The 27,538-nt window shown below is 35.5% G+C and overlaps 1 protein-coding gene across 3 annotated transcripts in view; it reads left to right on the top strand.

Moving 5' to 3' along the window:
- Positions 1 to 27,538, top strand: part of UIMC1 (ubiquitin interaction motif containing 1) — a 123,942-nt gene that overhangs the window by 5,346 nt on the left and 91,058 nt on the right. For all 3 annotated transcript variants that reach the window (XM_081307268.1, XM_081307266.1, XM_081307267.1), the window contains exon 2: positions 18,322 to 18,476. In XM_081307268.1, coding sequence (XP_081163394.1) covers positions 18,330 to 18,476 — 147 coding nt within the window. In that variant the 5' untranslated portion in view covers positions 18,322 to 18,329. The remainder of the gene's footprint in view (positions 1 to 18,321; positions 18,477 to 27,538) is intronic.

Genomic DNA, 27,538 nt, shown 5'->3' with positions numbered 1-27,538 from the left:
GAGAGAGAGGAGAGAGGGAGGGAGGGAGGGAGGGAGAGAGAATTTTAATATTTATTTTTTAGTTTTCGGCGGACACAACATCTTTGTATGTGGTGCTGAGGATCGAACCCGGGCCGCACGCATGCCAGGGAAGCTCGCTATCGCTTGAGCCACATCCCCAGCCCAAAGTGGTGTCTTATTGTTTTTGATTTGCATTTCCCTTAGGGCTAGTGGCACTGAATATTCATTGTGAAAAATCTTTGGGGAACTCTCTATTTAGATCCTTTGGCTAATTTTTATTTAGTCTTTTTTTTTTCCGAGTTTTTTTATTATTGAGTTAGGTTAGGTGAGTTTTTTTTATGTATTTAGATACAGTTCCCTTATTAGATAGGTAAACTACAAAACAATTTCTCGAGTTTTGTGGGCTTTTCTTTTACTTTTTCACTTTCTCGATATTGTTCTGGTAAGCACTAAAGTTTTTAATTTTTTTTTTTTGTAGTTGTAGATGTATAGTGTATTAGTTAGGATTCTCTAGAGGAACAGAATCAACACAAAGTAAATTATAAAAGGGGGACTTATTGGGTTGGCTTATTTGACCAGAAGCTGGATAGTCCACAATGGCTGTCTGCAGGCTGGAGAGCTGGAAGAACCAGTAGCTGTGTAGTCCAAGAGGCTGAAGCCCCAGAGCAAGAGGGATCAATGGTGCAACCTTAGTCCGAGACTGAAGGCTTTTGGAGAATCCACTTTGGAAGAATGAAGAAGCAAGAGTTGGATATCCTCAGAGGATTTCGGCAATAATCAAGAACCAGTTCAAGAAGACTGGAGCTTGCATCTGCTACTGCTTACTTGTTCTTCCAAATTTTATCCCATCCAAGCCATCATCCTATTGGATGGTGCCACCCATGTTTAGGAAAGGTCTCCATTTCAGCTGGCTATCCCACATGCCATTCATTTCTAGACACACCTTCATCAACACACCCATAATCCCTGTAATCCTTGGTGTACCTTAATCCAGTCAAGTTGATGATTCAAATTGACCATTAAAGACAGCATGCCCTTATTTTATTTTTGTATGCAGTGCTAAGGATTACAGTTACATACTTACCTAGCATGTAAATGTTTTGCCACTGAGCCACAGACCCAGCCCTAAAGTTTTTAATTAAAAAAAATTTTTTTGTTTTGTAGTTGTAGATGGACAGAATGCCTTTCATTTATTTTTATGTGGTGCCAAGGATCGAACCCAGTGCCCCACCAATGCCAGACAAGTGCTGTACAACCGCAGCCCAAGTTTTTCATTTTTGATGTCCAATTTACCTATTTTATTATTTTATTGTTTGTGCTTATGATGTCATTTCTAAAATACAATTACTTAATTTCAGTTTGTTGGAGATTATACCCGCCTTTCTAAGAGTTTTCTAGGTTTAGTTTTTAAACTTAAGTTTTTTTTTTTTTTTAGAGACAGACAGAGACAGAGAATTTTTAATATTTATTTTTTAGTTTTCGGCGGACACAACATCTTTGTTTGTATGTGGTGCTGAGGATCGAACCTGGGCTGCACGCATGCCAGGCAAGCGCGCTACCTCTTGAGCCACATCCCCAGCCCCTAAACTTAAGTTTTTTTTTTTTTTTTTTTTTTTGAGAGAGAGAGAGAGAGAGAGAGAGAGAGAGAGAGAATTTTCATATTTATTTTTTAGTTATTGGCGGACACAACATCTTTGTTTGTATGTGGTGCTGAGGATCGAACCCGGGCCGCACGCATGCCAGGTGAGCGCGCTACCGCTTGAGCCACATCCCCAGCCCTAAACTTAAGTTTTTAATTGAACTAATTTTTGTATGGTAGGAGTCCAGTTTCATTCTTTTGCATCTGGTTAAGCAGTGTCCCAACACCATTGATTAAAATGACTATTCTTTGTCCATTGAGTGTTTGTGGTGGCCTTGTTGAAAATCAGTTGACTGTAAATGAGAGCATGGGTTTCTGGACTTTTAAATCTATTCCTTTGATCCATTTATCTGTTCTTTTTTTTCATTTTTTAAGTTGTTGATAGAACTTTATTTATTTGTATGTGGTGCTAAGAATCAAACCCAGTGCCTCACTCATGCTAGACAAGCACTCCATCACTGAGTTACAACCCCAGCCCCATATATCTGTTCTTATGCCAGTGCCACAAATTCTTGATCATGGTAGCTTTGCAGTAGATTATGAAATTGGAAAGTATGAATCTTCTAACTTGGTTTTTCATTTTCAAGATTGTTTTGAAGTATTCTGGGACCCTTGCATTTCCATGTGAATTTTGGAAGTATTTTGTCAATTTCTTTTTATTTATTTATTAGTTGTGGTTGGACACAATACCTTTATTTCACTTATTTATTTTTATATGGTGCTGAGGATTGAACCCAGGGTGTGGCTCAGGTGAGGTGAGGGCTCTATCGATGAGTCACAACCCCAACCCCTATTTTGTCAATTTCCACAGAACAACCACCTGGGATTTATTGGGGATTGTGTTGAACCTGTTTATCTATTTGGAGAACATTGCCATCTGATACTAAGTCAAGTTTTGCACATCTATCACCATTGGCAATCTAATGCTGGGTTCACAAAATCTGACTATTTCAATAACTTAAGAAAACGACAAAAAAAGCACACAACCACACAGAAGTACCTTTTCAATAATCTGGGGAGAGCTCTGAGACCTTAAGGGTCTGTGGAAAGAGAGGGAACCACTGGAATTCTTTATTCTTATATAGGGGACACACAAGGGGGAGGTTCCATTGAACATTCCATCCCAAAAAGGGCACAGGGGTAGGATTACAAAGGATCAGGTGAATGTAACTCAACCTGAGGGTGACGCCTGCACCTGGAGCCACACCTTGCTATCTGAGCTGGGACAACGCCCAGTCTGTCCTAAATGTAGTAATTGGTCAGAGCCCCCTGCATCAGGACTTAATGGTGTGTTCATCCAGGGCAGCTCCCAACATATCTTTTCTTATTAAAATGAAATGTTTAAGTATTGGGATTGCTTTCTTGTTTCATTTTCAGATTGTTTATTGCACATGTGTAGAAATAGTTTATTTTATTTTATTTTGATTTTTTTAAAGAGAAGAGAGATTTTTTTAAATAGTTATTTTTCAGTTTTCGATGGACACAACATCTTTACTTTTTATTTTTATGTGGTGCTGAGGATGGAACCCAGTGGCCCTGTGTCTGCCAGGCGAGCGCGTTACTGCTTGAACCACATCCCCAGCCCCGAAATAGTTTATTTTTTTTTATATTGATCTTGTGTGCTATAATATTGCTGAACTCATTTCTTAGTTTTAATCATTTTTAGTGGATTCCTTAGGTTTTTCTATATAAAAGATCATTGCTTATGAAAATATAATTTTATTTCTTTGTTTCAAATCTGGATTTTCAAGTCAGGCATGGTGGTGTATTCCTGTAATCCTAGTGGCTCCAGAGGCTGAGGCAGGAGGATTGCAAATTCAAAGCCAGCCTTAGCAATTTAGTGAGGCCCTAAGCAATTTAGTGAGACCCTATCTTATATTCTACAGTGTTCTCATTTCACCCAGAAATTTAGGCCTTAGTTTATTTTTTATTTTATTTTTCATATTTATTTATTTTTGGTACTAAGCACTTAGCCCAGGGGTACTTTACTCCTGAGCCATATCCCCAATCCTTTTTATTTTGAGACAAGTTCTTGCTGAGTTGCTTAGTGCTTTACCAAGTTGCTGAGGCTGACCTCAAACTTGGTGATCCTCCTGAGTCATTGGGATTACAGGTGTCTACCACCATTAATTACTAGAAGAGAGTGTTTGATATAATATGTTATGTTTTGAAGTGTGACAATTTGAGATCAGTCCAAATAGCCTTGAAAATTCACCTTAATTTCCCTACTAAAGTCCACTAGATAAAGACAAGTACATATACATCAGAAAACCCAAAAGAACCCTGAAAACCAAACCAAAACAAAAACACTTGGGTTATAAATTCAACAAAACACGTCGTGTAGGACTTATAGACTAAAAACTACAAAATACTGCAATATATTTTTAAGTTATAAAATGATCATGGGTTTTATCGAATGTTTGAGTAAAGGTGTAAAGCATCTGAATCCTACCAAGGTAAGGAAAGGTGAGTGGTTAAAACTGAAGAATATGGTACCATTTGTACAAAGTTGTGTATGTATTTTCCATTTTTTCTTGTAGTCTACTGTTTAGAAAACTATACTATTTGTGAATTAATATAAAATTAAATTTTTTAATCTAGAAAGTAAAAATATATCCTATTTGTTTTATGTAATGATAACTTGATAGATTCCATATATTTGCATTTCATGTTTGCTTTCTTTTCTCTTGTGAATTGATAGTATCTTAGTTCCTTTTTGCTTCAGTAATAAAATATCTTAGACTAGGTAGTTTATGAACAATAAAAATTTATTACTTATAGTTCTGAAGGCCAGAAAATCCCAAGAACAAGGCCCCAGCAGATTGGTGTCTAGTGAGGGCTTGCTGTCTGCCTTGATTTCTTATTGCATTCTTAAATGGGAGAAAGCAAAAGGGGCAAACAAGTTCTCTCAATCCTCTTTTATAAGGGCATTCATCTAATTCACATTCTCATTCTACCTTCATGACCTATTTCTCTAAGGTTCTCCTCTTAATATCAACCAATTAGTGACTAGATTTCAATGCATGAATTTTGGCAGGATGCATTCAAACCATAGCAGACAGTTTGTGTTTAATTATCAGCAAATGTTTTATTATCAATTTATATGTAGCTAATCTTGTGTTACATATGCTATAGTTATTTCTCAATTCTGTTATTTAAATACAGAAAAGTGGGGATGTAGCTCAGTGGTACAGTGCTTGCCTAGTATATGCAAGTCCCTCAGTTTGATCCCTAGCACCACACACTGCAAAAAATGATATGTAGTTTAATTTTTTGATCTTTTCTGTGTGATTTATTTCTTCAAGGCTTGTCATTTAAAAATATATATTAAGAACAGAAAAATAAGTATTTTTCCCCAAGACATCTGAAAGTCAAGCTCTCAAAGGTGATAGAGAAGATTCTCAGGTTGTAAGAGAAAAGATACAAATAATTCATAAGAATGTCCCAATTTACCTGACAGCAGACTTCTCAGCAGAACTCTTACAGAAGAGGAGAGAGTGGCATAAGGTTTTCACAGTACTGAAGGAAAAAAAAAAATATTGTCACCTGAGAATACTGTACTTAGCAAAGTTATCCTTTAGAAGTAAAGGAGAGATAAAGACATTCCCAGACAAATAAAAGCTGAGAGACTATATCTCCACCAGATCTGTCCTACAAGAAATATTAAAGTTCTTCAAACTAAATGAAAGGATGTTAATGAGTAAGAAAAAAACATGGAAGGGTATTAAATTTACTAATAAGAGTATTTGTACAAACAAATCCAGAATGCTTTAATATCATAAGTATACTGTACAATTTATAACTTTAATGTGAAGTCTTAAAAGCAAAAAAATGTATTAGTAGCTACATTAATGTGTTAGAAAATAGGCAATTATAGAAAGATATAAAATGGGATATCAGAAATTGAAAATATGAGGACTGGTGGATAGCTAAGTGGTAGACAATAGCCTAGCATGAATGAGGCCCACAGTTCAAGTCCCAGCACAGTAAAAAATATAAAAGATAAATTAAAAAGAATGCTGAGAGGAATGGAGGAGTACAAACGTAGCAAATGTGGAGTTTTCTTATTGGTATATTTTCTTTTGTTCCTTTTTCTATCTTTAGGATCATGTTAAATTGCTGTCATTTCAGAATAATTTGCCCTAATCAAAGATTTTTTGTTAGTTTTACTGATAACCATAAAGCAGAAATCTATAATAGAGAACTGAAAAATAATAAGCAAGGAGTCAAAACACACTATTACAGTAAGTCACTTAAACACAAAGGATAGACTATAAGGGGTATGTGTGAAAGAAAGACAGGAACTACAATGAAACTAGAAAATAAGTTACAAATGTCTATAGAAAGATCTTACTATCAATAATTATCTTGAATATAAATGGATTAAATTCTCTGATTAAAAGACAAAGAGTGACTGAATGGATAAAAAATAAAGACTCAACTGTATATTGCTTACAAGAAACTTGTTTTACCTCTAAGGACACACATAGACTTAAAGTGAAGGGATGGAATAAGATATTCCATGCAAATGAACACCAAAGGAAGCAAGAGCCAGGTGCGGTGATGCTTGCCTATAATCCCAGTGATTTGGGAGGTTGAGACACAAGGATAGCAAGTTTGAGACCAGTCTCAGCAACTTAGCAAGAAACTTAATGAGACCTGTCTTCCAAAAATAAAAAATTAAATGGGTTGGGGATGTGGCTCAGTGGTTAGGTGCTCCTGGATTAAATCCCCGTACCCTACCCCCAAAGGAAGCAGGAATAGCCATATTTATGTCAAATAAAATAGACTTTAAATCAAAAACAGCAAAAAGAGACAAGGAAGGTCCTTATATAATGATAAAAGGGGAAATAATTTTAAATATATATGTATCCAGTATTGAAGCACCCAGATATATAAGCAAATATGTGTAGACCTAAATGGAGAGAGAGACTGTATTACAATAATAGTTGGGAACTTTGACCCTTAATTTCAGCAATGGATAGATCATCTAGATGGAAAAGCAACAGAAAATCAGGAGAGTTAAGTTGCACCTTAGACCAAATGGATCTTAATGTTCTATCCAACAGCTGCTAAATGTAATTTTTTCTCAATAACATGTAGAACATTCTCTAGGATAGACCTTATTATAGACCACAAAACAAGTTTCAACAAATTTGATAAATTTGAAATACTGTTGAGATTCTTTTTTTGGTTAGACATTAATAACAAGAAAAAATTTGAAAACTGTACAAATACATGGAAATTAAACAGCTTACTTTTGAACAACCAATGAATCAAGGAAAAAAATCAAGAAGGAAATTTGTGAAATACTTAGAATAAATGGAAGTGGAGATACAATATACTGAAACCTATAAGATAAAGCAAAGGCAGTTTTAAGAGGGAAGTTTATAGGCATTAAATGTTATATCAAAAAACTGAAAGATCACAAATAAACAACCTATCACTGTATCTCAAGGAACTAGAGAACCAAGAACAATCTAAACCTAAAATTAGTAGAAGGAAAGAATGAATGAACTGAGTTTTTTGAAAGGATAAACAAAATAAACCCTTAACTGACTAAGAAACAGAAGACTCAAATAAAATTACATGAAAAGGGAGATGTTACAACTGACAACACAGAAATACAAAAAAATTTTAGATATTATTATGAAAATTGTATGCCAACAGTTTGATAATAGTTTGGATAGCCTAGTAGAAATGGATAGATTCCTAAATACTTAACACCTTATCAAGACTGAATCATGAAGAAATAGAAAACCTGAATGCATCATTAACAAGGAATGAGATTGAACCAGTAATAAAAGTCTGTCATCAAAGGAAAGCACAGGATCAGATGGATTCACTGCTGAATTCTACCAAACATAAGGAAGAATTAATATCAGTTGTTCTCAAGTTATTCCAAAAATAGAAGAGTAAGGAATGCTTCCAAGCACATTCTACAAGGTCAGCATTATCCTAATACCAAAACCAGATAAGACCACAACAAAAAAAGAAATTGCTTGCCAATATCCTTGATGAATAAAGGACCCAAAATCTTCAACAAAGGACTAGCAAACTGAATCTGACAGCACATTAAGAAGATTGTTTGCTGGGAGCAGTGATGCATGCCTGTTATCCCAGCACTCAGAAGACTGAGGTAGAAGGACTGACAGTTTGAGGTTAGCATCTGAAACTTAGTGCTTAGTGAGACTTTGTCTCAAAACTAAGTTAAAAGGGCTGGGGATGTAGCTCAGTGGTATGATGCACCTGAGTTCAATCCCAGCGCTGAAAAAAAAAAAAGATTATTGTACATATCAAGTGGGATTCATCCTAGAGATGCAAGGATGGTTAATGTATGCAAGTCAATGAATACGAGACACCATATCATCATAATGAAGTACGAAAAACATGATATATAATGTTAAACAAGTTGGGTATAGAAGGGATGTATCGCAAGGTGGCCACCACCTCACCAGCGTAATTTTTCCTGTTTAGTAGGGGATAAGCCACCTGAGAAAATAAAGTCTGAAATATTTAGTGAAGAAATAAGACAAAGCATTAGTTTTGAAAGGCATGGAGTGCCTAATAGGTCCAGCCCACAAAGGAGTTGGAGCTGAACAATTAAAAAATGGCTCTAGTGGTTTATTTAAGAGAGTACATCAAAGGCAGGGATAAGGTTTCAGGGTGGAGTCTTGCTTCATGGTGTCTTGAAGCCATGATTAGCATCTTGGGAAGCTGCACCCATCTCTGTGGCTACAGCAGGTCAGCCCATCTCCTGTGCTTTGTGGGACCTGGCAGAAGCTGAATAGAAATTCACATGTATCTGGGTGGTCTTAACCATAAGGATTACCACTGGAAATCCCACATACCAGATTTTCCTATTCACTGGCTGCTATGCTGGTTTGGTCCACACATAGTCCATGGATAGCTCTTGACAGGAATGCACCTAAACATAATAAAGGTTATTTATAATAAGCCAACAGTTTTGTTTTCTGAAAGGTTAGATCTGAAACAAGACAAAAATGCCCACTTTCATCACTTTTATTCAACATATGCTTGCCAGAACAAGCAGTCAAGAAAAAGAAAGGGCATCCAAATTGGAAAATAAGTTAAATTGTCACTTTTTTTTTTTTTTTTTTTTTTTTTTTTTTTTGGCTACTGGGGCATTGAACCCAGGAGAGCTCTAAATTGCTGAGGCTGGCCTTAAACTTGTGGTCATCCTGCCTCAGTCTCCCAAGTGACCAGGTTATACACACATGCCACTGCACCAGCTACAAATTGTCACTATTTGTAGATGATATGATCTTATATTTAGAAAACCCCTAAAACTCCACTAAAAAACTATTAGAACTAATAAACGTACTCAACAAAGTTGCAGGATACAAATCAGTGTATAAAAATCAGTAGCTTTTTTTATACACCAACAATTGTTGAGAAATCAAATAAATTCAAAGAGGTGAAAACCTTTTTTTTTTTTTTTTTTTTTTTTTTGGTTACTGAGGATTAAACCTAGGGGCACTTAACTGTTGAGTCCCAACTGCAGCTCTTTTTTACATTTTATTTATAGATAGGGTCTCGCTGAGTTGGTTAGGCCCTTGCTAGGTTGCTGATCCTCCTGCTTTAGCCTCCCGAGCTGCTGGGATTACAGGCATGTGTCACCATGCCTGGTGAGGTGAAAGACTTCTACAATGATACCTATAAAACATTGATGAAAGAAGTTGAAGAGAACATAGAAATGTGGAATAAAATTCAGTGTTCCTGGATTAGACAGATCAATATTAAAATATCCATACTACCCAAAGCAATCTACAGATTCAGTGCAATCTATGAAAATACTAATGACATTCTTCACAGAACTAGAAAAAATAATCCTAAAATTTGTATGAAATCACAAAATATCCTAAATAGCCAGAGCCATCTTGAGCAAAAAGAACAAAGCAGGAAGCATTTTACTATCTGACTTCAAAATATGCAACAAAGCTGTAGTAGTAAAAACACAAAAGGTGAAGCCAGGTGTGGTGGCGCATAATTCCAGTGACTCTGAAGGCTGAGGCAGGAGGATCACAAGTCTTAAGCCAGCCTCATCAATTAACAAGGCCCTAAGCAACTTAGTGAGACCCTGTCTGGCGGGGGGAAGTCTGGGGATATGGCTCTGGTTAAACATTCCTGGGTTTAATTTCCACTACCGCCCCCCCCCGACAAATAATAATAATAATAATAATAATAATAATAATAATAATATGGTTGGGGGGCAAGATATTTGGGGGAAAAAAACAAGAGACATGTCAACTAATGAATAGAGAACCTAGAAGTAAATTCACATATCTACAGCCAATCATATTTTGACAAAAGTGTTAAGAACATGGATTTTGGCAAAAACAGTCTTCGATAAATGATGCTAGAAAAATTGGATATCTACTTGCCAAAGAATGAAACTAGATTCCTATCTCTTACCAGTTGCAAAAATCAATTAAAAATGAATTAAATTCTTTAACATGAGACCTGAAACTATGATTATTAGAAGAAAACTTAAAGGAAACAATTTAGGACCTTGAAATAAGCAAGAAGTTTTTGGGGACAAGGTCCCCCAAACACAAGAAGCGGAAAGCAAACATAGACAATGGTATTACATCAAATTAAGAAGTTTCGGCACAGCAAAAGAAACAACAGAGTGAAGACATAACTTGCAGAATAGGAGAAAATATTTGCAAACTATATCTGACAAGGAGTCAATACTCATAGTATATAAGGAACAAGCAAAAAACCATATTAACCTGATTTAAAAAGGGGTAATAGACTTAAATAGATGTTTCTAAAAAGAAGACACACCAATGCCAATTGGAATATGGAAAAAAAAATGTTCAACATCATTAATCATTAGGGAAAGGAAAGCCAAAACCACAATGAGATATCATTTTTACCCCCAGTAAGAATGAAAAGATAAAAAACAGGGACTGGAGGTGTACCTCAGTGGTAGAGTGTTTGCCTAGCATGAATGAGGCCCTGAGTTCCATCCCCAGCACTTGAAGAAAGAGACATCAAAAGATGTGGAGAAAAGGAACTCGTGTTGTGGGAATGTAAATTATTATAGCTATTATGGAAGTCAGTATGGTTGGGGGACTGGGCATGTAACCCAATGGTAGAATCCTTGCCTAGCAAGTTTGAAGTCCTGGGTTCAATCCTCAGCACCACAAGCAAAGCAAAACAGTATGAAAATTCCTCAAAAAATTTAAAACAGAACCTTTATATGATTTAACAGTCCCATTCCTGGATATATATCCAAAGGAAATGAAATCATTATGTTGAAGAGAGTTCTGCACTCTCATGTTCATTGCAGTAATAGCCAAGAAATGGAAGCAACCTGTAGAACATAAAATAGAATACTATTCAGTCATAAAGATGAATGAAACTCTGGTTTGTGACAACACAGTAGTACCGAGACCTTTATGTTAAGTGAAATAAACCTGGCACAGAAAGACAAGTACCATATGATTTCACTCATGTGGAATTAAAAAAAAAAAAAAAAGAATGTTGATTTCTGTGAAAGTTGAGAGTGGAATGGTGGTTCCCAGAGGCTGGGAGAGTGAAGTATGGGAGGAATGAGGAAAGGTTGATATCTGGGTTATTAAGAGACAGGAACAAGAAGCTTTAGTGTTCTGTTGCATAGTAGGGTGATTATAGATAGTAAAAACGTACAAAATATTAGAAGACAGGATTTTGAAAGTTTTTACTATAAAGAAGTGAAAAATAATGAGGAAATGGATATATCAACCTGATTTAAACATTATACAATATATATGTGTATTGAAACATTACGTGGTACTCCATTAATATGATTTTCAAGTATCAATTTAAAAATTTTATTCATATTTGTGCTTGTATTCATATGTGGAATAATTTTGTCACTTGGCAGCATCTGGGTGTATACTATTTTATTGGCATCTCTCAATTTACAGCCTTTTATCCCTGAAGTAGTTTTAGTAGAAAGATCTTAATGCTTAATCTTAGCATTAAGATAATATATAATAGCTCCCGGGCTGGGAATGTGGCTCAAGCGGTAGCGCGCTCGTCTGGCATGCGTGCGGCCCGGGTTCGATCCTCAGCACCACATACCAACAAAGATGTTGTGTCCGCCGAGAACTAAGAAATAAATATTAAAAATTCTCTCTCTCTCTCTCTCTCTCTCTAAAAAAAAAATATATATATATATAATAGCTCCCTTAGGAATAATGGAATAGTTAATAGATTTGAAAGTTAGTAACAAAGTTAAGATTGTTCTGCTTAAATATTTGAGTCTGGGGCTGGGATGTGGCTCAAGGGGTAGTGAGCTCACCTGGCATGCGTGCAGCCCGGGTTCGATCCTCAGCATCACATACAAATAAAGTTGTTGTGTCTGCTGAAAACTAAAAAATAAATATTAAAATTAAAAAAAATAAATATTTGAGTCTGATTCTTTGTTGTGGTTGTAAAAATAAATTGGGGATCCACTTTTAAAAACTGAAGTAAAATTCACAACATAAAGTCTACCATTTTAGCTATTTGAAGTGTATAATTTAGTGGCTTTTTTTTTTTTTTTTTTTTTTTAGTTGTAGCTGGACACATGCCTTTATTTTATTTATTTATGTGGTGCTGAGGATCGAACCAATGCCTCACACACATGTGAGGCAAGCACTCTGCCACTATATATACAGTGTTGAACAATCTTTGCCATTTTCTTTTTTACAGAACTTTATCATTAACCCCAAAAGAAAACCCATAGCTGTTAAAAACAGTTTTACATTTTCCTTTCCCTAGCCCTATGACTAGTCTACTTTTTATCTCAGTGGATTTCCTATTCTGGATATTTTATGTAAGTGGAATCTTAACAATGTGTTTTTTGTGTCTGTTTTCTTTCACTTAGTGTGGTGTTTTCAAGGTTCATGAATCAATAAACACTTCATTATTTTACAGCAGCTGCATCTTACATTCCCATCGGTGTACTAGATTCTAATTTATCTACATTCTTACCAGTACTTGTTATTTTTCTTTTCATAGTCATCATAGTGTGAAGTGGTATCTCATGGTAATTTGATTCGTATTTCACAGTGTCTAATAACGTTGAACATCTTTTATGTGCTTTATGGTCATTTGTATATCTTCTTTGGAGAAATGTTTATTCATGTGCTTATCCCATTTTTTAGTTGGGTTATTTGCTTTTTTACTATGGCGTGGCAAGTGTCCTTTATATAAATCCTTTGTTCCTTAGATAATTTGCAAATTTTTCCTCCTGTTCTTTAATTTTTTTTTTTTTACTTTCTTGATGCTTTATGATTTGAAGCAAATGGCTTTTAATTTAGATCAGGTCTGATTTTTCTATTTCTTTTATTGTGATTTTGGTGTCATATTTAATATAGTATTGGCTATCATAGGTGACAAAAGTTTTATGATGAATTTTCTTTTTTTTTTTTTTAATTTTTTAGTTGTTGATGAACCTTTATTTATTTTTTTTATAATTTTTTTTTTGTAGTTGGACACAGTACCTTTATTTTATTTATTTTATGTGGTGCTGAGGATCGAACCCAGGGCCTTGCACACGCTAGGCAGGCGCTCTACCGCTGAGCCACAACCCCAGCCTGGACCTTTATTTTATTTATTTATATGTGGTGCTGAGAATCAAACCCAGTTCCTCCATATGCTAGGCAAGTGCTCTACCACTGAGCTACAACCCCAGCCCTGAATTTTCTCTTAAAAGAGTTTCATAGATTTTGTTCCTACATTTAGGTCTTTGATTCAGTTTACACAATTGTTATGTGTGTGTAAGATGGGTCCAATTTCATTTTCTTTTTATGTGTATCATTTATTGAAAAGACCATTTCTCCATTAATTATCATGTTACTGCAATATAAAATTAGTTAACAGTAAATGTTTGGGTTTTTACAATCTCAGTTCTATTCTATTGATCCATTTATCTGTCTTTATGTCAGTGCAAGTGTGTGAGCACAGTCTTGGCAACTATGGCTTTGCAGTAAGTTTTGGCATTGGGATGTTTGAGTACTCCAACTCAAAGTTTGCTCCCCACCCCCAGGATTGCTTTAGCTATTCTGGGACCCTTTCGTTTCCAAATGAATTTTAAGATCAGCTTGTCTTATTTCCACAAAAAAGCAAACTGGGATTTTTAAAAAAATATTGTTTTGTTGTCAGTGGACTTCTATTTTATTTATTTATATGCTGAGCCACAACCCCAGCCCCAAACTGGGATTTTATTAGGGATTATGTTGTATCTGTAGAACAATTTGGAAAGTATTTCCATATTTATAGTAACAAGTCTTTCCACTTCATGAACATGTGAGGGCTTTGCATTTGTTTAGATCTCCTTTATTTTCTTTCAAATATGTGTGTGTGTGTTTTGTTTGTATTTGGTGGACCTGGTGATGCTTGCTAGGCAAGCATTCTACAACTGAGCTATGTTCCTACCCTCTTTCAGTATTGTTTTAAGTTTTTAGTTCTAAGTCTTGAACTTTTTTTTTTAATGTTTTCTTAAGGACTTTATTGGTTTAGGTGCTATTAGAAATGGAATTTTAAAATTTAAATTTGGATTATTACTAGTGTATAGCAGTGTAATTGTTTTTTTTATATTGATTGACCTTGTATCCTGCAACCTTGTTGAACTTGTTCTTTAGTTGTTTTTTTAGGGAATTCATTAGTGGTTTTTGTTTGTTTCTTTGTTTTTAAACATGATCATGACATCTGCAAGTGGTTAATAGTTTTACTTCCTAATTTGAATGCCTTTTATTTCTTCTTCTCTAATTAACCTGCTTAGAGCCTTCACTATAATTTTCAGTGATGAAAGTAGAGATTTGTTTAATATTTATTTTTTAGTTGTAATTGAACACAATACCTTTATTTTTTATGTGGTGCTGAGGATCGAACCCAGGACCTCACACGTGTTAGGTGAGCAATGCCGCAGTTTGGCTGGGCACAATTCAGGAGCCACTTGTCAAAAGAAACTAACTTTATTTTTAGAACTACAAACACCAAACAAAACAGCTCCTCAGGAAAAAACCCTCAGAGCCCAACTGCCACCACCGGCTTCCCACAAGCCTTTCACCCACACAAGCCTCACCACCTCCCACAATCCTCCTGCTCTTGAGGCCGATTGGCTGGGTTGCATGGGCGGAGCCAGAGAAGTCCCCCAATGAGCAGCTCAGTGGAGGAGCCAATCAGCTAGATGTTGCTGGGGCCGCTGTGAGCCAATCATCAGCTGGCAGCTGGAAGTTTGCTGGGGCCCCTTTGGCTGTGGCTCTCAACATCTCCCCCTCTCTGTTTAAACAACAAGCATGTGGCTTAGGGACCGTGCCTGCCTTAGGTTGTCCAATACTACGTATGGTTCTTACCCGTCTTCGGATGAGCTGACCTCAGGGCGTCAGCCTCCTGTCTTAGGTTGGTACCATTGTAATTGGATCTTACCCGTCATTGACTACCGGTCCAGTATACAGCCACACCTGTGGAGAGGTCTTTGTCATGACAAGCAGAAGGGAGGAAGATACACCAAGCCAATTGATGGCTCTTGTTGGAAAAATTGTACCACCGATGACATCATCAGCAAAAATACCCCAACACTACCACAAGTCGCTGCACCAACAGATAGTTCACAATGCATACAAGTGAGTTCACAATGCATACAAGTGACACATAGTTTAGGCAAGTTCTGCAAGCAGTTCAGTGATGGCTATTGCAGAAACTGTAGATTAGTTTTATCTTTGTCTTCACCGGCACTGGGATGAAGATAGGAATTCTGGCAATAATGGCTAAAGAAAAAATTATGTAACATTCCAGAAGACACTAAAAGAAAACAATTTTCTTAACAATTTACATTATCTTGAAGAGAAAAGAAAACAATTTTCTTAACAATTTACATTATCTTGAAGAGAATTATTAAATATAATGAAAAGGAAAGGTGAAAGTAAACAAACAGATCTGTTAACCTTCTTTTTTGTATACATATTAAAATAATTCTTGGGGCTGGGGATGTGGCTCAGGCGGTAGCGCGCTCGCCTGGCATGCGTGCGGCCCGGGTTCGATCCTCAGCACCACATACAAACAACGATGTTGTGTCCACCGAGAACTAAAAAATAAATATTAAAAATCCTCTCTCTCTCTCTCTCTCTCTCTCTCTCTCTAAAAAAAAATAAAATAATTCTTAACAGTTATTTATCCAATTTAAATTAAACCATTTAAATCACGTGAATAAAAAAAAATTTGGATCCATTTTTTCATGAGCGCTCATCATATATGATATATGGACATACGTACATTCAAACATATAACACAAAACACAAGTGTGCACACATAATACATACAACACATAACATAATAGTAAAGGCCTTATAACTTTTTACAGGTGAAATCTCCATTGCAATGTTTAAAAACTCTATAGTCAAAAAAAAAAAAAAAATAGAACTGATCAGCAAAACATTAACCTAGGTCTGTATGAGCTCAAAAAACAAAATAGAACTTCATGATATGGGAAAGGGCAATAATAAAATAGATATTGAAAAAAGCATCCTGCTTCTGTCGCAGATGTAAGGATAGCCAAATTGGAGTTTCGGATATCAGCTGTTATGGATTTGAGCCAAATCATCTTCTTTTTGGTCTGTAGAAATCGCTTTAGTTAATCTCTCTGGAATCCAAATCGGCTGCTGTTGGTTAATCTCTCTGGAATGAGCGCTCTGCCTCTGAGCCATAACCCCCAGCCCTGGAGATTGTTTTTCTGGTTTTCTTTTGCAGGGGGTGGTACTGGAGATTGAATTCAGGGGCTCTCTAGCATTGATCTACATCCCCAGCCTTTTAAATTTTTTTGTTTTGAGACACAGTCTTACTACGTTGTCTAGGATGACTTTGAACTTGTCATTCTCCTGTCTCAACCTTCCTAATAACTGGGATTACAGATGTGTACCACTGCACTTTTTTTTTTTTTTTTGAGATGGAATATCCTTATATTGCCCAGGAGGACCTTCAATTCACAATCTTCTTGCCTTAATCTCTAAAGTAGCTGGGATTACAGGCCTATACTATGGTATCTAGTGAAAGCAAACATTCTTGTTTTGCTCTTTTTTAAAAATTATTTTAATATATTCATGATAATAGAGTGTATTTTGACATATTATGCATACATGGAGCATAACTTGTTCTAATTAGGATCCCATTCTTGTGGTTGTATATGATGTGGAGTTTTATTGGTCATATAGGAAAGTTTCGTCTGATTCATTCTTTCCTATTCCCATCTTCCTTCTTCCCTTTGCTCACCTTTGTCTAATCCAGTGAATTTCTATTCTTCCCTCCCCCCGTTCTTTGTCTTAAAGAGGAAGAATTAAACTTTTGCTTTTAAATATATTAGAGTATTAACTGTGGATTTTTGGTAGAATCCCTTTATTAAGTTGAATCTTTTTTTTTTTTTTTTTTTTTTGCTATTGGTTATTGAACCCAGAGCCTCAAGCATGCTAGTTAAATGCCCTATCACTGAGCTGCATGCCTAACTCTTATTTATTTAATTAATTATTTTTTTTTAGTTGTAGTTGGACACAATACCTTTATTTATTTATTTTTATGTGGTGCTGAGGATCGAACCCAGGGCCTTGAATGTGCTAGGTGAACACTCTACTGCTGAGACACAATCCCAGCCACTCTTATTTTATTTTTTAATTAAAAATTAAAAAAAAAACATTTTAAAAACTTTAATTAATTTTTTTATTTTTAAATTTTTGTTTGCTTTTTATTATATCTTTTGAATTAAATTTGATAAGTTTAATTTTTTGGGGTGTACTGGAGATTAAACCTTAGGACTTCACATGTGACAACATTACGTTGCCAGCTTTTTTTTTTTTTAGATACTGAGGATTGAACCCAGGGGGCACTTTACCACTGAGCTACATCTCTGGCTCTTTTTATTTTTCATTTTGAGATAGGGTCTTGCTAAATTGCTTAGGGTCTAGCTAAGTTGCTGAGGCTGATTTTGAACTTGTGGTCCTCCTGAGTCAGCCTCTCTATTGGCTGGGATTACAGGCATGTGCCATTGTGCCTGGCTACCCTCAAATTTGTAATCCTCCTGCTTCAGTTTCCTGAATAGCTGGGATTACAGGTGTGAGCTACCATGCTTGGTTGAGACATTGGTATTTTAAAAAATATTTTTGGGGTAAAAATGGGAGTTCATAAACCACTTGAATCAATCTGTGAAATATGGTATATTAAGAACTATGTAATGTTTTGAACAACCAACAATAAAATAAAAAAAAAAAAAGATCATGAAAAAAAAATAAAAAATATTTTTTAGGCAAATTATTAATGTGTAGTTTAGAAAATTAGTTATCTAAGCTAATGTATAATAATATAATATTGTTATATTATTGCTATTGAAATTTCACAGAAACAAGATTTGTGTGTGTATTTTTTTCTCTATAGAAAAGAATATAATTTTTATTTCACTTTATTTTTTTAATGTTGTACAGAGCATCAAACCCAGGTCCTCAAATGTGCGAAGCAAGCAGTCTACCACTGAGCTACAATCCCAGCCCCGAAAAGAATGTAATTTTTAATGAGTAGTAGAAAAGTTCTGAAATCCAGTTTTTACTTGTAGGATGAATATCTTTTTATTTTGCATGACCAAATTGAATCACTTCTAGGAAATCTATACTTCAAGTAAATTATTTGACCTTGTATTTCAGATAAAACGATGCCACGCAGAAAGAAAAAAGTTAAAGAAGCCTCTGAATCTCAAAACCTGGAGAAGAAGGATGCTGAAGCTACCAGTTCTGTCAGTGTGAAGAGGAAGCGTAGACTTGAGGATGCATTCATTGTGATATCTGATAGTGATGGAGAGGTCAGTAGTTTGAAGTTGTAGGTTTCAAATTAAGCTTTTTTCCCCCCCCTCGCCCTTTTTTTTGTTACTGGGGATTGAACCTAGGGGTTCTTAACCTTAACCACCGAGCCACTTCCCAGCCCTATTTATTTTTTATTTTGAGATAGGATCTTGCTAAGTTGCTTAGGGCCTGGTTAAATTGCTGAAGCTAACCTCAAACTTGGGATTCTACTGCCTCAGCCTAGGATTACAGGTGTGCACCACTATGCTCAGCTGAAATTAAGCCTCTTTACACATGTATGGTTTGTTTTGTAGTTGTACTTTCATGCTAACTTGCCAAGACAAGGCAATTGTTATTCAGTTTCATATGATTTGTAAATGGAATTATGAGTTACTTAAAAGAAAGTAATTATGCTGTTCAGCAGAGGATGGATTATAATTTCATTTTAACCTAATGATATATTTTACAACTGTTGGAATAAGTTAAATCAATTAGAAATCTTAATCTTTTGTGTGTCAGGAAATTGAAAGAAAGAAAATGTGAATGCACCCGAGATACAGCTTAATAGTAGAATACTAGTAGGTGCAAAGTCTTAGATTTGATCTCTAGAATTGCAAAAAAAAAAAAAAAAAAAAAAAAAAAAGAGATAAATGTGAATTAAGTCTTTAGATGTAATCTAGTATAATAGCCATTAACTGCCTAGAGCTATTTTAATTAAAATTAATTAAAAATCAGTTCCTATATTGCACTAGTCACAATCAAGGGGACAAAGCTACTACATGAGGCCAGTATCTATTGTATTAGCACAACCATAGAAATTTCTATTATTGTGGAAAGCATAAAAATTGATCTTCTCTGTAGATATTAACTTCTTTCCTTTAGTCCCTATTTCCATTTGTTTATTGGAGTTTTCCACCTGCCTGTAGATCACATCCAGTAAGTAATGAACTGAATCATTGTGGTTTCTTCCAGATTTCTTTTTTCCCCCTCCTGGTATCTTCTGTCTTATTTGATAGTAGAACCATTCATCTGTCTCAAGCTAATAAAGCTCAGAATCATCTTTTTGACCCTTTTCATCTTTTATTCCTGGTCACTACATGATTTAGTTTTTACCTCTTAAATGATACTAAAGTCTGTTCTTTTCCATTTCCATCTCTTTTCCTGACCATATGTTATTTGAATTCTTGTAAAAGAGTCTAACACTGGCTTTTCTGCCTTCAGATTTTCCTCCACACATTTCATTAAATTTATTGTAACTTTCTTTCTTCCTTTTTTTTTTTTTTTTGTACCAGGGATTGAATATAGGGGCACTTAACCACTGAGCCACATCTCCTAGCCCTTTTTTGTATTTATTTAGAGACAGGGTTTTGCTGAGTTGCTCAGGGTCTAGCTAAGTTGTTGAGGCTGGACCTTGCAGTCCTCTTGCCTTAGCATCCCAAGCTGTTAGGATTATAGGCCCAGCTTCAACTTTCTTTTAAGAATTCAGATTGTAGATCTTTGCACTTATTTGCTTAAAAATCTTTGGCTTCGAAATTCCTACAAAATCATTTCGAATTTTAACATGATGTTTGCTGCCTGACTCATTGTATATCTTCTAAGACTAGGTCAATTGGCCATCTATTGTGCTTCCATAAAACCTGTACTACTTCTGTGGTATTATTTGTCATACCATTTTGAAATTGCTACTGTATTTTTCCACTTCTATCACTGGATCATGATTTCCTGGAAGGAAGAATTTCTATATTTTGAATGCCTATCATTAATGCTTGACCTTTACAATTAGGCTCTCTCAAGAAAATACCCACCTTGGGCTGTCGATGTGGCTCAAGCGGTAGTGCGCTCGCCTGGCATGCGTGTGGCCCGGGTTCGATCCTCAGCACCACATACAAACAAAGATGTTGTGTCTGCTGAAAACTAAAAAATAAATATTAAAAAATTTCTTTCTCTCTCTCTCTCTCTCTCTCTCTCTCTCACTTTATAAAAAGAAAAAGAAAATACCCACCTTAAGTTTTACTTATAAGTGCTATTTTACTTATTTGAATGTGTCTTTCAGAAAACGTCCTTGTTCCTTGGTGTAAAATAAGTCAGGAGATATCTTGTCTGTTTTTTTTTTGTTGTTGTTGTTGTTTGTTTGTTTGTGTAAAGATGATACTATAAATCTGACATCGTTAGTGCTTCAGTTGATCTAACTTGTTTCTGCAGTTATTTTACTTGAGTCAGTCCATTCTTTTATTGTTTTATTCTCCCCAAGTTTCTAAGAGAACAAAGAAAAGCTCTTTATAAACCTCACCAATTGTGTTGGAATTACCATTTACTGTGTTGTCCTTTCTGAACTTTTTTTTCTCACCTATAAGAGTAGTAACACTCTACAGGATTATTGTGTTGATTAGGAATAATATAAGTAAAATTTCCTACAGTGATACTTCAATAAATGATAACAGATATTGTTATAAACATTCAGGATGTAGTTTAAGCCTGGCAAGAAATAAAGCTAACTGACTTTTGTGGACAAGAACCTATTAGTTGTTTTTTCCTTTTTGATATTCTTATGTGTTAAAACAACAAAATAAAACAACAACAGTAAATCCAAAAGAAAAAGGGAACAAGTCTTGTTCTTCTGGAAAAAGATATATTCCTGTGTGGCATCTTTTCTCCATTTTTTCTGAGAGTAGTTTCTGGAATCTCAGTGTCTGTCTTTCTTTAACATTTGCTCACACTATATACCTAGAGGCATTTTTTTTCTTAGCCTTTATTTTAAAATTTATTTATTTTAATTAGGTATATATGACAGCAGAGTGCATTTTGTTTCATTGTACACAATTGCAGCACATCTTTTAATTTCTTTGTACATGATGTAGTGTCACAACATATGTGCAGTCATATGTGTACCTAGGATAATGACCATCATATTCTACCATCTTCCTGCCTCCTACACCCTCTTTTCTTAGCCTTTTAAGTACAGTTTTAATTTTTTTTTAAAGAGAGGGAGAGAGAGAGAGAGAGAGAGAGAGAGAGAGAGAGAGAGAGAGAGAGAAATTTTTTAGTTTTCGGCGGACACAACATCTTTGTTTGTATGTGGTGCTGAGGATCGAACCCAAGCTGCACACATGCCAGGCGAGCGCACTACCGCTTGAGCCACATCCCCAGCCCTTAAGTACAGTTTTAGTATTTCTTATATAAAAAATAACTTATAGAAGCAGTGACTATGGGGATGGGTTTGTGACTCAGAGATAGAGTACTCGCCTCATAAGTGCAAGGGCCTAGGTTCACATAAAAATAAACAAAATAAAGATATTGTGTCCAACTACAACTAAAAAATAAATATTAAAAAAAAAGCAAAGACTATGTTTTATCTCAGCTTAGTAACTCTTTTTTGAAGCTGAGTTTAAATTAAGGCTTTTGTACATGCTAATAAGCACATGCTCTGTCACTCAACTCAGTCCCTCTCAGATTCTTTTGCAGATATTGACATTACAGATTTAAATATACAATTTTGTTTGTGTGTTTTTTTTTTTTTTTTTTTTGGTACCAGTGTTTGAATTCAGGGGCACTTAATCACTAAGCAACATACCCAGCCCTTTTTTATTTTGAGAGAGGGTCTTGCTGAGTTCCTTAGGGCCTCTCTAAGTTGTTGAGGCTGGCTTTGAACTCTGATCTCCCTGCCTCAGCCTCCTGAGCCACTGGGATTGCAGGCATATGCTACCATGCTCGGCTAATAAATTCTTTTTTTTTCTTGTGCTGGGAATCTAACCCAGGGCCTTTTACATGGCAGTCAAGTGCTGTTTTATTCAACTTTTTCTCTGCTGTGATTAAAAGAGCTGACCAATTTTAGAAGAGGAAAGGTTTATTTAGGGGCTCACAGTTTCAGAAGTCTTGGTACATGAAAGACTGCCTCCATTCCTTGGGGCTTGAGGTGAGGCTGAACATCATGGTAGAAGAATGTGGCAGAGAAAAGCAACTCACATGGTAATCAGGAAGAGAGACAGACTCCACTTGCCAGATACAAATATATACCCCATAGCCACAACCTCAGTGCCCCTCTTCTCCATTACCACTCAGTTAATCTCATCAGGGATTAATTCACTAATTAGTTTAAGGGTATAACCCAATCATTTCTCCTTGTATTGTCTTACATCACATCTAAACCACTGAGCTATATCTTCAGTCCTGTCTGTTTACTTATTATTGAGTTTTGAGAATTCTTTATATGTCCTACTTACAACTCCTTTATCAGATATATGCTTGGTAAATATCTTTTTCCAAGTTTATGGCTTGACTTTCCATTATCTTTTTTTTTCTTTTGGTACTGGGGATTGAACCCAGGACCACTCAACCACTTAGCCTATCCCTAGCCGCTTTTTTTTTTTTTTTTTTGGTGGTGCTGGGGATTGAACCCAGGGCCTTGTGCATGCGAGGTAAGCACTCTACCAACTAAGCTATGTCCCCAGCCCTCCCCAGCCATTTAAAAAATATTTTATTTAGTGACAGGGTCTTGCCAAGTTGCTTAGGGCCTTGCTAAGTTGCTGAGGCTGGTTTTGAACTTGTAATCCTACTGCCTTAGCCTCCTGAGCTCCTAGGATTACAGGCATCTATCACTGTGCTGGCATTTCTTTCCATTATCTTGACAATGTATTGTGAAGAACAGAAATTATTAATTAAATGACTTTGTTATTACCAATTTGTTTTTCTATGGATTGTGCTTTTGGTGGTATATCTAAGAAATCTTTGTTTAGCCCAAGATCACAAATATTTTTTCTTGTGTTTTCTTCTAGAAATTTGATAATGCTATTCACTACAAGTTAATTTTTATATATGGTATAAGGTGTAGATCCATGAGCATTTTTGTGTTTTTGTGTATTGTATCCAGTTTGTATGTTGGAAAGCCTGTCCTTTCTTCACTGCATTGCCCTTGTACCTTTGTTAAAATCAGTCACGTGTATGAATGTAGGTTAATTCTGGACTATGTTCCTGATCTTTTGCCTATTTTATGTCATTATCATGCTGCTTTTATTATTTGTAGCTTTATAATAATTTTTGAAACCAAGTAGTGTTAGTCTTGTAATGTTTTTTTTTTTTTTTTTTTTTTTTTTGGTCAGGGTTTTTTTTGTATGCTAGATCCATTGCATTTCTGTATTAATTTCATTTCCTATTAAATTATTTTCCCCCAGTATTGAGATTGAACCCAGGGATATTCAACTACTAAGCTACATCCTCATCCCGTTATACACACACACACACACACACACACACACACACACACACAAAATATTTATTTTTATTTTGAGACAGGGTCTTGCCAAATTTTTGAGGCTATACTTGAACTTATGTTCCTGTATAGATGTGAGCCTTCATATTAATTTTAGAATCAGTTTGTCAATTTCGTAAAAGCCCTGTTGGGAGATTTTATTTTATTTTTATTTATCTGTTTTTTGCCGGAATCAAACCCAGAACCTTTTGCAAGCTAGGTAACCATTCTAGGCCTATACCCACAAAACCCATTGGGATTTTGATTGGAGTGGTTTTGAATTTTTAGATTAATTTGGGGAAAATTGACATCTAAGCAGTGTGATATTAGACTCTTATCTGTATGTTTTTAGATTTTGTAAATAGTCCTTTAAGCAATAATTTCTAGTTTTTAGAATACACATCTTTTATATCTTTAGTAAAATTTAATCCTTAGGATCATGTATTTTGATGCTGTTGTAAATGTTTTTTAATAAATATTTAGTTAGCCTCTTGCTAGAATATGTAAACAATTGATTTTTGTGTATTCTTGTATTCTTCAAACTTTCTAAACTTATTAGTTCTTAGAGTTCTTTTTGTGGGTTCCATTATATTTTATATTTTCTATAATTATATTTTCTATAATCAGGTCATTTATTAATGACCTACTTTATTTTTTTCTTTCCAACTTGGGTTTCTTCACGTATACATATTTAGTTGTCAGTGGACCTTTATTTTGTTTATTTATGTTTTTGTGTGCTGAGGATTGTACCCAGTGCCTCACACATACTAGGCAAGTGCTCTACCACTAAGCCACAACCCCAGCCCCTTCCAACCTGAGTTTCTTTTTTTTTTGTTTAAGTGCCCTACCAGTCTTTCACTATTAATTATGAAGTTATTGAAAATGGAGGAGGTTTTTCTATCAGTGCCCTTTATCATTTTGAAGAAGTTTTTTTGTTCCTAGTTTGCTGAGAGGTTTTTTTTTTTTTTGTACCAGGGATTAAACCCAGGGGTGCTTAACCACTGAACCACATCCCTAGCTGTTTTAAAAAATATTTTATTTTATTTTTGTTCTTTTTTTATTGGTTGTTCAAAACATTACAAAGCTCATGACATATCATCTTTCATATATTTGATTCAAGTGGGTTATGAACTCCCATTTTTACCCCAAATACAAATTGCAGAATCACATCGTAAAAAATATTTTATTTAGTAACAGGGTCTTGCTGAGTTGGTTAGGGCCTTGCTCAGTTTCTGAGGCTGTCTTTGAGCTAGTGATCCTCCTGCCTTAGCCTCCTGAGTCACTGGGATTACAGCCATGTACTACTACCATGCTCAGCCTGCTGAGAGTTTTTTTTTTTTTTTTCCTTATTTTTTTGTGGGGGTGGGGGCGCAGGGTGGAGGGCAGGTATCAGGAATTGAACTCAGGGCATTCAGCCACTGAGCCACATCCCCAGCCCTATTTTGTATTTTATTTAGAGACAGGGTCTCACTGAGTTGCTTAGTGCCTTGCTTTTACTGAGGCAGGCTTTGAACTTGTGATCCTCCTGCCTCAGCCTCCCTAGCTGCTGGGATTACAGGCATGCACCACTGCTGAGAGTTTTGACCAGGAATGGATATTGAGTTTTGTCAAATGCGTTTTCTCCATGTATTGTGGTGAACTCCTTGTTTTCTTTTTCAATCTGTTAATATGGTGAACTACATTAATCATTGAATGTTAAACCATTCAAACATTGTTCAGCATTTTTGAGACACACTCCACTTAGTTATGATATATTATCTTTTTAGTAGTTTTGGATTTGATTTGTGAATTTTTTTTAGGATTTTGTCTTTATATTCATGATTGCTTTCTTTAAAATTTTTTTTGTAATCATAGATGGACAGAATGCCTTTATTTTATTTGTTTTCATTTTTATGTGGTGCTAAGGATTGAACCCAGTGCTTCATACATACTAGGCAAGTGCTCTACCACTGACCTCCAGCTCCAGCTCATGATTGCTTTCTTTTCCTTTTTTTCAAGTACTCTGGGAATTGAACACAGTGGCACTATCACTAAGCTATATAGCCTTAGCCCTAGCCCTTTTTTTTTTTTTTTTTGGTACTGGAGGTTGAACCCAGGGCTACATCAACAGCCCTTTTTAATTTTCATTTTGTCACAGGGTCTTACTTAGGGCCTCACTAAGTTGTTGAGTCTGGTCTTGGAACTTGCGATCTTCTATCCTCAGCCTCCCCAGTTTCTGGAATTATAGGGATGAGCCATTGCATCTTTTTATTTTTTTATTTTGAGACAGTGCCTTGCTAAATTGTCAAGGCTGGCTTGAATTTGCTATCCTCCTGCATCAGTTTACCAAATAACCTAAATTTATAGGCCTGTGTTCCTGGATCTGGCTTGATCTGTACTTTTTCTTATAATGTTTTTGGTTTTGATAACCAGAAACATTTTGGAGGCCATTTTGTCCTCAGAATCAGTTGGGATATATCTCATCTAGGTTCTGGAAGAATCTTAGTAGAATTGATATTATACTTTCTTAAAAAGAATTCACCAATTAAACCATCTGGGCTTGAAGTGTTGTCTTTGGAAAGGATATTATCTAGTTTCAATTTCATTAAAAATAAAGGTTATTCAGTTTATCTTTTCTTGAGATGCTTCATGTCTTTCAAGGAGTTCATCCATTTCAACTACATTATTGAATTTCTTCTTTCTAAACCATTTTGAAAACTAGTGATACCACCTCTTTCTTCCTGATTTCTTTTTTTATACTGATTAGTCTTATTAGCACTTTGCTTTAACTGGTTCTCTCTCTCTCTCTCCCTCTCTCTCCCTCTCTCTCTCTCTCTCTCTCTCTCTCTATATATATATATATATATATATATATATATATATATATTTTTTTTTTTTTTTTTAAACTTTGTTTCACTTATGTACATTTTGTCTTATTTCTTTATTTCTTTGGGGTAAATTTTCTCTTTTGATTCTAGTTTGTTTCTTTTTTTTTCTTTTTTCTTTTGCCATGCTGGAGATTGAACCTAAGGACATTTTTAACGCTGAGCTCCCTCTTCAGCCCTTTTTATTTTTTATTTTGAGACATGGTCTCCCTCTTATTAAATTGCTGAGGCTAGCCTCAAACTTGTGAGCATCCTCCTTACCTCCCAAGTCTCTGGGATTATAATTATGTGCCACTGCACTTAGTTTCTTAAGGTAGAAGCTAAGAGCAGTGATTAGAGGCCTAAAATGGGTGTTTAGTACTACTATGAGCACTTTTCATTTCCCTCTCCTTGCTTTTTTTTTTTTTGTTATATATCTTTATTTTTATGTGTGCTGGGGATTGAATTCAGTTCCTCACATATGCTAGGCAAGTCCTCTACCACTGAGTCAAAACCCTGGCCCCTCTCCTTGCTTTTTTTAGTGCTGGAGAGCAAACAGGACCTTTTGCTCACTAGGCAAGTATTAGGGATAGCCCTCCCAGCCCTCTAATTTCCCTTTAGATTTCTTCTTCAAGCCATGAGTTATTTAGAAGCATGCTATTTAGTTTCCAAATATTTGATAATTTTCTAGATTTTTAAAAAATATTTATTTTTTAGTTTTTGGTGGACACAATATCTTTGTTTGTATGTGGTGCTGAGGATCGAACCTGGGTCGCATGCCTGCCAGGCGAGCGTGCTACCGCTTGAGCCACATCCCCAGCCTTCTACAGATGTTTTTGTTACTGATTTCTAATTTAGTTTGTCATATGTATTTTGTATGATTTGAATCCTTTTAAAATCAATTGAAACTTGTCTTATGGCCCAGAATATCATTTATCTTGGTAAATATTCTTTGTGTAATTGATTAAAATGTACACATGAGGGGGCCTGGGGC

This window comes from Spermophilus citellus, assembly GCF_964194105.1.
Source record: "Spermophilus citellus genome assembly, chromosome: 1".
NCBI lineage: Eukaryota > Metazoa > Chordata > Mammalia > Rodentia > Sciuridae > Spermophilus > Spermophilus citellus.
The sequence above is the reverse complement of the archived record's forward strand: the minus strand, read 5'-3'. Positions and strand labels throughout refer to the sequence as shown.